Consider the following 14288-nt stretch of genomic DNA (forward strand, 5'->3'; position numbering starts at 1 on the left):
AAATTTTTGTTATTCTTTCATTTCTACGAACTCACATGCGGGTGCCATTTTCTACCCTCACTATGCTCCAGGTATGTGGCTCTAGCGCTGGGTAAAACCGTGAATAAACTGTTGGCTTTTGCCTCCATCGAGGGCCCCTGGCATATAAAGAAGGACTTGATAGACGTCCGGACAGCAACAATAGTCCCTTTTCGGTGGATCAGGTAGAGAGAAAATTCTCCCCAGTTTTATATTCCCCTTGGATTGTATAGTAAGGGTTTTCCCCGGATCAGAAAATTCAAAATTCAATTCATCGTTTATAATTTTTCACTGGAAATATGCCCCATTGTTGGATGAATGGAACAAGGCGGACCAAATAGATTCTGAGAAATTAAAGCGGATTCGGAGCTTTTTTTGTCGAGTAATTCAAAATATTCCAAAGAATAATTATCCATTTTGCTTGGGTATTGAGCCTATCGGGGAAATCGTTATGACTCTTTTGAAAGAACATGGAACCTATTCAGTATTTCATTCAAACTTTCAGTGTTGCGTTATCAGTGAAATCGTCTCGGTGATTTCACGCTGAAACCCGGCCGCACGTAGTTGTGCTATTAGTTCTTGTGGTTCGGGTCAAATCGACTACCATGACTCAAAAATCCACTTTAAAAAAATTCCGTGTAACGATTTTGAAGCCTCTAGTCCGCTTATCAAGTCGTGTAATGTGATGTCTATGTGATTTTTTTGATCTACTGTAATCTTTTGTTCGCAGTAATTGTAAAAAAAAAATTCATTTCTTAGTGTAATAAAAAAATATATATACAATAGTATATATGTATATATTACATAATATATACGATGTATAGTATATAATACAACTATATATACTATAAATATATATTTCAGCAGCGAAGCGGTAAAACGGTTCAAGTCGACTCAGCTCGTATCTCTGTTTTTGAGGAATATCTCCGAATCTAAGGGAGATAACGAAATTTTTGTAATGACCTTTTTTACAGAGCGAATCGAGTGCTACAGAAAAGGTCATGTCAAAAATGTTGCTATCTCCCTTAGATTGTAAGATATTCTTTGAAAACTGAAGAATAGGCAAAATCGACTTGAACCGCTTTACCGCTTCGCTACTGATTTTATAATTAATTTTTTTTAACAATGAAAAAATGCCGCGAGGAAAGCCAGGACAACATTTGGGAGAATCTGCCATATGTAGGGGAGATTAGGGTAAAACGGGCGCTGTTGACTTTTTTAAAAATGTTAATGAGGGGTTGAAATGCCGATAAAATTTAATAATTTTTTTTTCAATACAAAGACCAATCCTTTCCCTTCGTGACGCGCCTAAACTGAGCTCAGTTAATAAATTCGTTTCTGAGTTATGAATAATTTTAAAAAAGTCTAGTGTCCATTTGACCCCACCCTCCCCTATATAATACATAATACATCCGTAAAAAATAAAAAAGAACGCAAAAAGCAGAAGAGAAACGAAGACGAAGGGAATTCTGACGATTCCGAATAAATGATTCAACAATGAAATTCTCATTGCGAAAAACATTGTTGAAACCGTTCATTGTTTCTGCATTATTTTCGATATAAAAATTAATGATAAACTGATAGAACGGATTAGTTACTGTTAACGAATGGATTTTAGTTGGAGGTTAGGGTCTATTCGGCCCCACCAAATGTTCATTCGTTAATAGTTAACGAATGTACATTTGAGGAGCCTTCTTTGACTTGACTTTCGCCATTCGAGTGAACCATTCGTTAACTCTTAACGAATATTCATTTGGTCATATTCAACTCTACCATTCGTTAATAGTTAAAGAATCTCGTTTGGAATAAATGAATCATTCTATCAGTGTAGTGAGAACCTGTAAGGTTTTACTATTTCGGCACCCATGGAAAACAATACGCTCGCGCCCTGTTCTAGTGAGGATAAAAGAGGGAAAGAGGATTCGAAAAAAGTTATAAAAATGAGCCTTGAGGTAGGAAAATGAGGGGTAATTCTGGCTCTCGTTGAACAGAAATGCCAGTCGAATGTGTGGATGAGAAAGGGGAGTCCAGGGGACTCCCGGGTACACATTTAGGTATACCGTTTCTTTTATGGGCAATATATACCTATGAGTCTTTAACTTGGGACGTGGAGGCCCAGGTGGAGCGTCGTCGGAGCACACCACCTGCCCCACCCTCCTACCCACGCGGTGATCGCCGAGTCTACGACATAAGGTCTGCAGCTGATGTCTTCCTCTTTTTATTTTCATTTTTATGGAGAAAAATTCAAATAAACAGACGTGACAGGATGGAAAAATTTCACCGAAAATGACTGGTGAGTCATTTCTCACGGAGCGCAGCCGTTTTTGGAATGATTTTTCCACTTCTCTGGCTCAACAGGGAAAGTTTAGAAAAGAAGAACGATTCGAATCTCGCGGGATTAATAACGATTATTATTAACTACATATTGTCCATTAAACTACTATTCCGTAAAATTGATGAATTATTTCCCTTTTTCGGCGAAAAATAATAGATGAGAGTGGGGTAAAACGGGCACTTCAAACTTTTGTTTTAATTACTCATAACTGAGAAACAAATTTATCAATTGGGCGCAGTTTAGGCTCATCCCAAAGGGAAAGAATTCAGTAGCGAAGTGGTAAACCGGTATAAATTAATTTTTACTATTGGCCAGTTTTCAATAAATATCTCGGAATCTAAGGGAGATAGAAAATTTTTTATTGTAACCTTTTTTGTAGAGCCGATTGAGAGCTACAACAAATATGATTATGAAAATTTCGCTATCTCCCTTAGATTCGGAAATATTCCTCAAAAACTCCAGTGGGAGATGAGTCGACTTAAACCGCTTTACCACTTCGTTACTGAATTGTTCTTGGCGATGAAAAAAAATATGACATTTTATCAACATTTCAACCCGTCAATCACATTTTTAAAAAAAGTCAAAAGTGTCCATTTTACCCCAACCTCCCCCACAAATTTTAGGTCGAGAGAGTCAAATAAGGAGACGAAATATCAAAATGTGAATCCCGTCACAGGAACGGCATTTCCGGTGTGGTGTGTGTGTACACGCTGAGCGTACCGATCCATGTTTCTACAGTACATATAGGCCGGATCGATTGTAACTAAACATTAGCAGCCGCGTGTTGGTGCATGCATGTAGCCAGCATGACTGACTCCACTGGATATAGGGGACAATAGTTGACTGTATTTTAAAAAAGCACCCATTCTCCGCTTATTATTTTTCCTCTGAGAAAGCCTCTTAGAGTGTCTCATCGTCTTCGGGCTTATTCATGTGTCTTCGTGCTATTATTTGACCTACTGCGTACCCCGTGTCAACTAATTTCCAGTAAAAAAAACACCTACAACGCAGAATAATTTCACTGAGGACATTTTGGGGCCAAAAGGCAGCCGAATAAGAATGCCGACAGTACGATTCACTAGCCAAATGGTAAAACGGTTCAAGTCGATTTTGACTATTGCCCAGTTTTCAATGAATATCTCAAAATCTAAGGGAAATAGCAAAACTTTTGTCATAACCTTTTTTGTAGAGCAAATTGAGAGCTACAAAAAAGGGAATTACAACAATTTCGCTATTTCCCTTAGATTCCGAGATATTTACTGAAAACTGGCCAATAGTCGAAATCGACTTATACCGGTTTACCACTTCGCTACTGAATTCACCAGCGAAATTGTAAAACGTTCAATCCCAGTTCGACTCATCTCCCAGTTGAGTTTTTAAACAATATTTCCGAATATACACGGAGAGAAATGTTCAGTAAAAATTACGGAACCCACAATTCTCTCACCGATTACGGAATCGATTCAGATTAAAAATTACGGAACGCTCTGAAAAAATTCACATTTCGCTCCGGAATTACAGAAAACATAATTTTTATTGAATATTTCTCTCCCTTCTACGGGAGATAGCGAAATTTTCGTAATTACATTTATTGAAGAACTCAGTCGGCCCTACAAAAAAGATTACAACAGCAATTTTTCTACCTCCGTTAGATTCCGAGATATTCATTGAAAACTGGTCAATAGTCATCATTGACTTGCACCGTTTTACCACTTCGCTAGTGAATTAAAGTCGAGACTCTCACTTTCCACATTGTGGATGGATCAACCGAGAGAGCGAGAGAGACAGGGGGAGAGAAAAAGAGAAAGAGAGAGAGAGAGAGAGAGAGAGAGGCGAGGCTCCCAAGTTACATATAAAAATGTATTGCGCTCCTCATGCTTGGAACGTTCGTGTCATTCCTGTTATCGAGCACCTCTCCTTTTTGACAATAAAAATCATTGAAATGAGAGGCTTTGGATTAAACTCGTCGCCTACCGTATGGGATAACACTCCTGCGTTGCCGTCATACCACGACGGATTACAATGAATACAGTTTAAAGGGCTGCACAATATTACAACACGAGAAACTCAACAGTGAAGAAAAAAATCCGAGGCACAACGCGACACTAACACCCACGCACTCATACGCGTTTTTTTTTTCCGCTCTGCTATGCTCTTCTCTCTATTATTTCTCGCTATTTATTTGCCGATTGGTGAGTACTAGACACACGCGGGCTTGTCATTTCAAATTCCACGCTGGGGTGTGGGGTGGGGTGGGGGGAGTACTTTAAATGGATAAAATGAAGAAAAAAGGTACGAAAAAATGAGCCGACGGCCCGCGCGAGCAACAGCACCGCACGACAGACTGAAGCAGACTGAAGCGAGCCACTGTTCGCCCAGTTTTCGACCCACTGTGTTGAGAGGGAATCAAGAGCGCACGGTGAGGGTAGAGTGGGGGCATGTGTTTCAACGACGTACCTATTTTTTCCCTCGCCCCTTTCGTTGAATATTGAACAACACGGTTAAACAATTTTTGAAATTCCAGGGAAGATATTGTTACGGAATCGAATGGTTTAATCTATCTCTTCCCCGCTTTTGGAAAATAAAAGACTGACGACTGTTATTCTAATGTTGAGAGATAACTTCAGGACGGATTAACTCTTTTTTTATCTTGGATTCTGAAGAACTGTCAATAAATACGCCTCTACGGTTTATCTCGAGTTATTACTTTAATGAATATAACAATATTGCAGGAAATCTTGTGAGGGAGACATTGAGTCGAATTTAGGGAAAAAATGGTTATGAAAATGACGTGAGTTTTCAATTTTAGTGATTTTTCTCAATTTACAGAGAATAATTGAACTGAAAAATGAAGTATTTCATTGGTTTCCAGATCATTTGAACGGAAAATCAATGGAGTATTCGATTTTTCTATGACAATTATACCTGAAATTTCAGTGGAGCTTGAACGCGATAAAAATTTCCAGAATTCGACACGGTAAATTCAGACAAACATTTTTAACAATGAAAATTCGTCTCTCATTTAAATTTTTTGAGAACAAATTTTTATCGACGAAGAATTTTCCAGAGAGACTTTTCTAAAACTCGTCCTTGCAAAAAATTATTTTTGATTTCACGTGCACTTTTTTACGTGGAAATAACATTTCGTGAACGAAAAAATGGAGAAATAACTAACGATTCCTTCATTTGAAGTACTAGCAGTTAATATTTATCCTTTGATGACTGCGCGAATTGAAAAAAATTATTCCCAAATGGAAATGAACCGGAGACCGCACCCATGCCTGTCTGATGATCACAACGAGCCCTGCGACACGAAATAATCATAAATATTCTCAAAAGTACACGTGCTCGCTGTGAGACGAACGAATGAAAGCAAATGATTTTCCAAATTCATCTACTTTTCTCTTTCTGCCCAAGCGCGAGGAATTTTCACGAGAATACGTGGATTCTCTTATCGACCGAGCGAGTCGATAAAATAGGCGGACAGAGCGGTGGTACAACGAATGGAAAAAATAAACCGAGATAAGGGAAAAAACCATGTGTGGAATTCAAAACTAGGTTTCTCGGACATGGAGTTGTATTTTTCTCCAGGGGGGCTGGAGCATCAGTTACCAGATGTTTTCTACGCCTGATAATTCAACACATGCATACCCAGGGGACTAAAAAGTGTTAAAATTCTCTACATCAGAGTGTACATTAGTTTCCCACGTTAATGATGAGAGCAAAAGCCATCGTCGAAAATTTACTGATGGGAAAATATGTTTATCTATTCCCATGATGCCCTGCCTCCAAGTTTCACGTAATCTCGGCTGTAGAGTTGCCCCATGCGTAATATAATAAAAACTAACTACTAATTATAAGAATAAATTAACATGAAAATCCTAGATTTCCGTTGAATTCTTGGGTGTTGAGAGAGCACCCGATGCATAATCGGAGGGTCCCGGGTTCAAATCCCGGTCTGGACTATCCATTTTTTTCTGTCAAAATTTTCTGGTTATTCATATTGAGAACAATTCCGATTCCCCTCGTACCTCATCCCAATCCCATATATAAATTCCCTTCTTTAATATAAAAACATAAAAATTAATGAACGCAAAAATTCTTATTTAATCGAATTTTCCATTCCATTCTGACTTCATTCAAATTGTATTGTTTGATGTACGTGCGAGAGGGAAAGTCGGAGTATTGAGTCTCTCGTGGTGCATCCGATGGGGACGGTATCCCCTTATCAGTTGAAAAATTTGTGAGCCGTTGAGGGAGCGAAAGCCGAGGGGATGCTTCGACAACCAGAGGGGGCGTGCGATTAGGGTTTCCGTGTGGATATAACAACGAGACACATGCAGGGGCGTACATACTACCAGAGCTCGATAATTTCCCCTAAAAAATTTATTTCCATATGAACTGCAGCTGATTAGTCTTCCTCTAATCCTGCACAGTTGACAGAGATAAGTGAATTCACTCCAGTTTTCATCGCATTGGTGAGTGTCCGGAATGAGGAAGGGAAGGAGGAACTAACAATAGTCTCACCGGATAGCAGGGGAATTCTGAATTTTAAATGAAACTTCTTCGCTCCGCTAGTTTTTCGAATACTAAGCGGCAACAATTTTGCGGTTTACTGGTGCAAATGGAAGGGATGAAAATATTTTGTTCTGGAGGATGTACAGGCGGAATACCGATCTCGACGAGTTCCGTCCGTAAATCGCTGCCTACGGCCGTTATGAGAAATAGTATATTTTTGTCATTCCGGCCGTAAGGCAGCGTTTCACGGACGCTCCGCGTCGCTCTGCCTACGGCCGTCATGACAAAAAATATTGTTCGTCATACGACCAAAAAAAACTTTTCTGACGAATATGATTGCAGCCCTCGCCTTCGGCTCGTGCTTTAAATCTCCTATTCGCCAGAAAAGTTTTTTTTTGGTCTAATGACGAAATGTACTATTCAGGGCGAGTGCCATGGGGTTTTTTACTCGCGTGGAGTTGGCGTGCGAGTCGAAGGAGAGGACTGGCCAACCACGCGAGTAAAAAAACCCTATGGCACTAACCGCGAACGATACCGCGCTCCGCTTCGCTCCGCGTCCGTGAATCTCTGCCTACGGCCGTCATGACAAAATAGTACATTTCGAAATAGGCCGTGAGGAACTTTTCTGGCGAATATGAGGTTACAGGACGAGCCGAAGGCGAGTTCTGTAATCAGATGAGGTAGAAAAGTTCCCACGGCCGTGTGTCGAACAATATTTGTTGTCAGTAGGCCCGAAAACGGTTTATCGTGCCTAGTGGCGAAAAATACTGTTCGCCATACGGCCAAAAAAAACTTTTCTAGCTCATATGATTGCAGCTCTCGCCTTCGGCTCGGACCGTAAACTCATACTCGCCAGAAATTTTTTTTTCGGCCTAGTGACGAAATATACTATTTCAGCTCATATGATTGCAACCCTCGCCTTCGGCTCGAGCTACAACCTCATATTCCCCAGAAAAGATTTTTAGGTCTTGTGTGGAAATGCACTAAAAATTCTCTACGCCGACTTCCACGAAATCGTAGCGTCCGTAAAGTGTTATCTTTCCTGCCGCATATAATTGCAGCAGTGGCTTTCAGCTCATATTCGCGAGACGAGTCTTATTTCCGAAAAGTGACGAAATATACACAAAACGAGGTAATATATATTTTTTTCCACGTAAAACCAAAGGATAAGTAAATTACAGCTAGCGCCACTAATATAACAATGAGCACAAAAGCCAGGGACGTATTTGAAAGTGTATGATAAGACGTTGCGACACATTCGGCGCATGCGTCGCACGAAGTGGTGGAGGCGTGACCAAGAGTATTATCTCGACAAATTGTTTAGCCACTCATCATCGTTTTCTTTTGAAATTTATTTTCCAAAACTCATTGGAACCGGAAAGACCAATTTCTATTCGTCAAGTTATTGTCTGAGTTATTTTATAACCAAGGTTTGTGGGGATATATTGAGCTTTTTAGTACCCCTATGTTATTGACAATCAGATAGAGAGGGCATACCCGTATATAACGTTCATGAGACGCTACTGCGCACTAGTTCGTCGTTTGATTCGCCCCGACCTATCGACAGTCATTGAATGATTTTTTTTCAAAATGCATCTAAATCATAGAAACAAGATCTGCGGTGTCTGGGAGTACACTGAAGTATGTAAAAGGTGAGTATAAAATTTTTTTCATGACAAAAAAAAATGAAAAAAGTGCTTGCACTTGCTATTTTTATTCAAAAATACAAAATGTTACATGATGTTTAATTCAATTATCTTTTTATTGTTGAGGAAAAGGAGTAATTGTTACAACAAATTTTACAGCGATTCAAAGTAACTAATAAAAATGTGGGGGAGTGGAAGCGAAAAAAAATACAGCACCAGGCGATAATTGGGAATTTATACATTGTGATTAATTACAGCATTTGATATATTAATTTTATGTATTTTACATTTTAGGATGAATAAACAGTATCCATAAATGCATGCGTATATAGCTCATTCGTAAACAAACCTGTGAACCTAGGGTACAATTACATTAAAAATGTAATACCATGTAATGAAAAGTACACAACATTAATAACTTTGTGTAATGGAATAAGCAGATGAGTTCACATCCTTCGTCGTGAATTTTTAGTTCAACAGCAAAGAGCAGTGAAAATGATTTGATAATTTTTTTGAATATTTTATCCAAAAACAACTGATTGAATTGAATTTCCATCGCCCCTTCCCCAGCTCTCGTGAAGACAATTACGCGATTTCAATCATGTATAATAACCCCGCTACGTCTCCTTATTCCAATCAATTACAGAAATCAACACTCCCAAAATCAACGGATAAAAATAAAAATTTGCAATGGTATCGTTCAGGATTACTAAGAGAAATATCGACATAATATCTCAAAACTAATTTCTTGCGTCAAATATCTCATCTCTTAAGGATAAAACGCTTGTGATAAGAATTCCGCATGAGTCGGGCCGTGTAAGAATCCAGTGAAATGTTCATGACTTGAACACGAACACTTGGCGATAAAGTGACAATTTCTTGCCTCAAGAAATTGTTTATTTCGTGTCACAAGATGAGAAAATTACTAAAAACACTAAAAGCTTCGATTCAGTGAATCATGGATCAAAGACTTTCATATTGAATAAATACAGAATTTATACAGGGGAGAATCTTCAGATATTTCTAAAATATAACCGTCACTTGCTCTCAATCGCAATGAGTTTGAAAGAAAGCAAGAACATCTTTTCCTTCTCTCAAACTTACTTTGTCTCTTCAGGAATATTATCTGATTTTCAGAGAAAAAAATCATTTATTCATTCTGTATCATCCTCCTTTCGCCCGAAGAGCACCGATTTCATGTCCGAACCCTACCATGAATTCAGTACCGAAGTGGTAAAACGATACAAGTCAATTTCGACTATTGACCAGTTTTCAATGAATATCTCGGAATCTAAGGGAGATATCAAAATTTTTAATATAACCTTTTTTGTGGAGCCGATTGAGAGCTACAACAATTGTATTTACAAAAATTTCGTTATCTCCCTTAGATTCGGAAATATTCCCCAAAAACTCAACTGGGAGATAAGTCGACTGAACCGTTTTACCACTTCGCTACTGAATTGATCGCATATGCATGCGATGTTCTCCACTCAAGAAATTATTTTTCTCATATGTCGATTTCTCTCTCAGTGGACATAGGCCGCGACGACTAACAATCCAGTCATTTCAATAGCGAAGCGGTAAACCGGGCCGAGTGAATTTTGACTTTTGGTCAGTTTTCGCCGAATATCTCGGAACCTAAGAGAGATAGCCAAATTTTCCTTATGACATTTTTTATGCCCCTCAATCGGTCCTACAAAAAAGCTCATCACAAAAATTCTTCTATCTCTTCTAGATTCCGAGATAATCGTCAAAAACTGGCCAATTGTCAGAAACCACTTAACCCGGTTTACCGCTTCGCTGCTGATTTGGTGAAGAAATGGTGTGAATAAAGAGAAATCCAAAATATATAATATATACATATATATAAAGCTTGGGAGATTTACGGGAGATGCGTAGAGTGAGGATACAAAAGTTATTCATGTGCAAAAATTTCTTCACATATCATTTCTTTATTCGACAAAAGAGATTGGCAAAGCCCAGCCACCGGTCGTGAAAAACTCGGGGAGTTTGTCTAGCCAAGCGAGGATCGAGAAGCATTATTATAATTTTTCTCTCCCTTACACATACACCAAAGGGCACTGAAAGTGCCACGAAGACGAGCATTATTCAATTCTCAATTCACAGAAAAAAAAACCCAAAACTATCCGAAACTGAACAAGAAAAATTCAACATTAGAAACGAGTGAAGAACCCTCAGAATGTAACAAAAATAAGAGGCTTATAATTCGCACAACGAAATCCTTAAGAAATAAGTGAATAATTAAACTAAATAGTAAAATCGGGTAGAGAATAGATGCTCGCCTACCTGAGTCCTCTGTCTCTAAATATTTCGTAAAGAAAAAAAAATCATCAAACACCCACGCACTAGATACGACGTAATTTCATAGGTTGAGATTGCAATTGACGGCTCATTTAATGAAACAAGATTAAATATTTAAAATTTAAAATAAATAAGAAGGGAGATGTACCGAGGATGTGCGCTCGGCTGTTGTTACGGCGATGGCCAGGCTCAGGGCACCACTCTTTGCTCCAAACAGTGAACACACACCATTGTTTGTAAAAAAAAGAACAGCCGTCCCTCTCGTCTGTCTCTGTCTCTCACTCTACTGTCACGACCCCACCCATACCGAATCACTTCGTGTATACAGTCCCTATCTGTGTCTCTGTTTCTCCTTCCATTTAAATCCCCCTAACCCTAGCACCTCGACGTTACCTCGTGCGTCACGTTCCCGTTAAATAAATAATTTTAAATATTCTTTTATAACTAGTCTTTGTCCGCCCTTATCCGACAGATTGCACGAGCTTTGCAATTTCTACTCGTTCACTGGACTCCCATGAGACGTAAACAAAGACTCCATGTGATTAGTCAACACCAATAGATAAATTACATTTATTACGACACACGTATTTTACTCTACTTTTTCCTCACATTACTGCATTTTTCAATAACTTTAATCGAGATCGAACGACGAAAGGAAAACAACTTTAAAGAAACGGATGTCTCGTGTTTTTACAGTACCTCACTCTGAACAACTGTTCATTGGCAAATCCGTTTCTCGATTCTGTTTGTCGGGTTCCTGGCGTCTCCTTGAAACCCAACTCTCACACCTTCCCTCTCCCTCACGCACTCCCTCTTATCAATTTTTCACAATTTGCATTGTCGAATTATTTTCATTGATTGGTTTACTCAGTTGGTGAGGCTTAACGTGGGTCAAAATAAAAGAGAAAATTAATGAAAAATGAGGGTTCACTTGGGCATCTTTTGTGACAAAAAAATAAGCGAGAGAAGGAAGGAGAGATGTACCACAGCGCTGCCACTCTAGTGTTCGAGGCAGCTCAGCTGAATGCACGAGGCCAACACTGGCTTTCGACCAATCGCAATGCAGTGTTGATACGATCGTTATAAACACATCGATTTCACTCTCCAAATTTGCCAGTTGGAAGAGAAATTTTTTTCTCATCAGCAGGGGAAAAATAATTCAAGGGGTTTCGTCAGTGTCACTCATCAAAATAACATCGGGTTTGGGAGAAATTTGGAATTATCTGGAGAAAACCGAGGTCACCCGATGCTGCACGAGGCGGGAGTGTCCGCTGATTGGTCGGAGGAGGTCATGCGGCGAAATATCCGGGGTGTGATTGGCTGTGCCCCTTTAATAGGGAACCGGATGGACGAGAGACACAACGTAATCCCCCCCCTCCGGCTGCCCACGGCTGTTGGGCATCGTCACAAAGAGAAAAGCCACAGTGTTGGAAAGACCGTTCGTAGCCTGACACATCGGCACGAAATTAAAATAATCGATTATTTTCTGTGTATGGGTTTAGCAGGTCGGTAACTTGTGTACACTCGTTCGTTATCATTTTGGTACAGGAGAAGTTGAATTAGTTTCATCAATTTTTGGGTCAGAGCTGAGTTTTCTGGAGCCCATTACGACCATCGAAAGTGTCGGTGTGTGGTTGATTCTGTGCGTGCGTGCATTTAATTCCAAATATTGTACAAAATAAAATCGAGAGAGGAATAAATCGGTCATTTACGCGTTCGTCAAATTTCATTTCTGAAGATTTAATTGAGGAGAAGGTGGAAAGCGGAGCCGAGTGACCCCTGGGGTGTTTTTTTTATTTCTCTTGGAAATAAAAATACAAACAAGGCGACCCACGCGGCGGCCATCTTGTCTTGCTTCCAGCTGGGGTGCTTGCACAGAAGATTATTATTTGTTTGAAAACATTGGGAAAATAGTATCGGTAAACAAGGATTACGAGCATTTTGGAAAACGTGAGAAATTGATCAATCGGATGTGGCGATTTTCACGAACTACTCTGACACTCCGCGTTTGGATATTTCATTGGGATCCAGAAATTAGGACACGGTAGCATCGTTAACGATCAAACCTCTCTTTTTTATTCACATCTTTATTGACATTTTATATTGAAAAAATACAATATCCCCCCCCCCCACACACACTCGATTGGAATGTGTACGCTCGAAACTTTTGCCACTTCCGTGTGGTGTTTATTCGTGTGACGAAGATATATCTCTGCTGCGGAGCTCGGGCATTTTATTGCGCAGTTAGACAAAACGACACACATTGGAAACCGGAAGCTGGAGAATACGAGGACGCGCTGTTATTTTTATTTTTTGAGATTTGTTTTCTTTCATCATTGAATGAGAGTTTATCAACGTCTTGAGAGGCACACACGCTTGGACTCTGAAGGTAATTTGGCTTCGGGTTTCCTGGGGAAGAAATTATGTAAGCGGATGAGTTCAATTTTTTTTTAGAAACGGCAGGGAATTGTTTTTTAAGGGGGTCCGGTCGATTTGAGTGAATGCAGACGTAGTCCACTTTTTAAAAGTGGGCAAATTCCTTTCTGTTGTCTTTTAATCTGGACTTTTTTCTCTATCGAAATGCCGGGTTAGGAGTCAATGAAAAAAATCTGCTGTTACCGTCTGAGAAAAATAAATATCCCAGCAAACACTATGCCAACAATTTGTCGACAAATTGTCGACGTCCTGTTAAATTTTAGATGGCACTGGCAAAAATTCAGTAGCGAAGTGGTCAAACGGTTCAAGTCGATTTTGGATATTGACCAGTTTTCAATGAATATCTCGAAATCTAAGGGAGATAGCAAAATTTTTCTCATAACCTTTTTAGTAGCACTTAATTTGCTCTACAAAAAAGGTCATTATGAAAATTTCGCTATCTCCCTTAAATTCGGAGATATTTCTGGAAAACTCAACTGAAGACTAAACTGACTTAAACCGTTTGCCCACTTCGCTATTGAATGGTCTTCTGGGATTTGTTGAGTCCGCAAGTAATTATTAATCATTAAGATAACCGTCAGGCTGGATATTTTCTTTGATCAAAAATACTCATTTTATCTCTACGAATAGAAAACAGAATACCTAAATTTACCATTCACTAGCGAAGTGGTAAAACGGTTCAAGTCGATTTTGACTATTGGCCATTTTTTGTTGAATATCTCGGTATCTAAGAGAGATGGCTAAATTTCTGTCAATACCTTTTTTGTAGTGCTCAATGTGCTCTAGAAAAAAGGTCATTACAAAAATTGCGTTATCTCCTTCCGATTCGGAGATATTCTTCAAAAAGTCAACTAAGTGATAAGTCGACTTGAACCGTTTTACCACTTCACTACTGAATTCAACCGCACGACGAACATCAATTTCTGAAACAAGTGTTCTAAACACCTGTCTTACGGATAATTTCCAGAAGCTGATTAACACAGGTGAACGATAAGAAATAAAAAAATCAAATC

The 14288-nt window shown here is 39.2% G+C and overlaps 1 protein-coding gene across 5 annotated transcripts in view; it reads right to left on the minus strand.

The window, feature by feature from the left end:
• LOC107041066 (RING finger protein 44) overlaps positions 1-11856 on the minus strand; it is a 26530-nt gene extending 14674 nt beyond the window's left edge. For 2 of the 5 annotated variants that reach the window (XM_015261434.2, XM_015261433.2), the window contains exon 1: positions 4328-4692. In XM_015261434.2, the coding sequence (XP_015116920.1) occupies positions 4328-4359 (32 nt within the window). In that variant the 5' untranslated portion in view covers positions 4360-4692. Of the gene's footprint in view, positions 1-4327; positions 4693-10987 lie in introns of those variants that run through there. The other 3 variants (XM_015261432.2, XM_015261430.2, XM_015261429.2) reach the window with 3 other exon arrangements.
• Positions 11857-14288: the final 2432 nt, after the last annotated feature.

Source organism: Diachasma alloeum, unplaced genomic scaffold, assembly GCF_001412515.2.
Source record: "Diachasma alloeum isolate Michigan unplaced genomic scaffold, Dall2.0 Dall_scaffold_00354, whole genome shotgun sequence".
Classification (NCBI taxonomy): Eukaryota; Metazoa; Arthropoda; class Insecta; order Hymenoptera; family Braconidae; genus Diachasma; species Diachasma alloeum.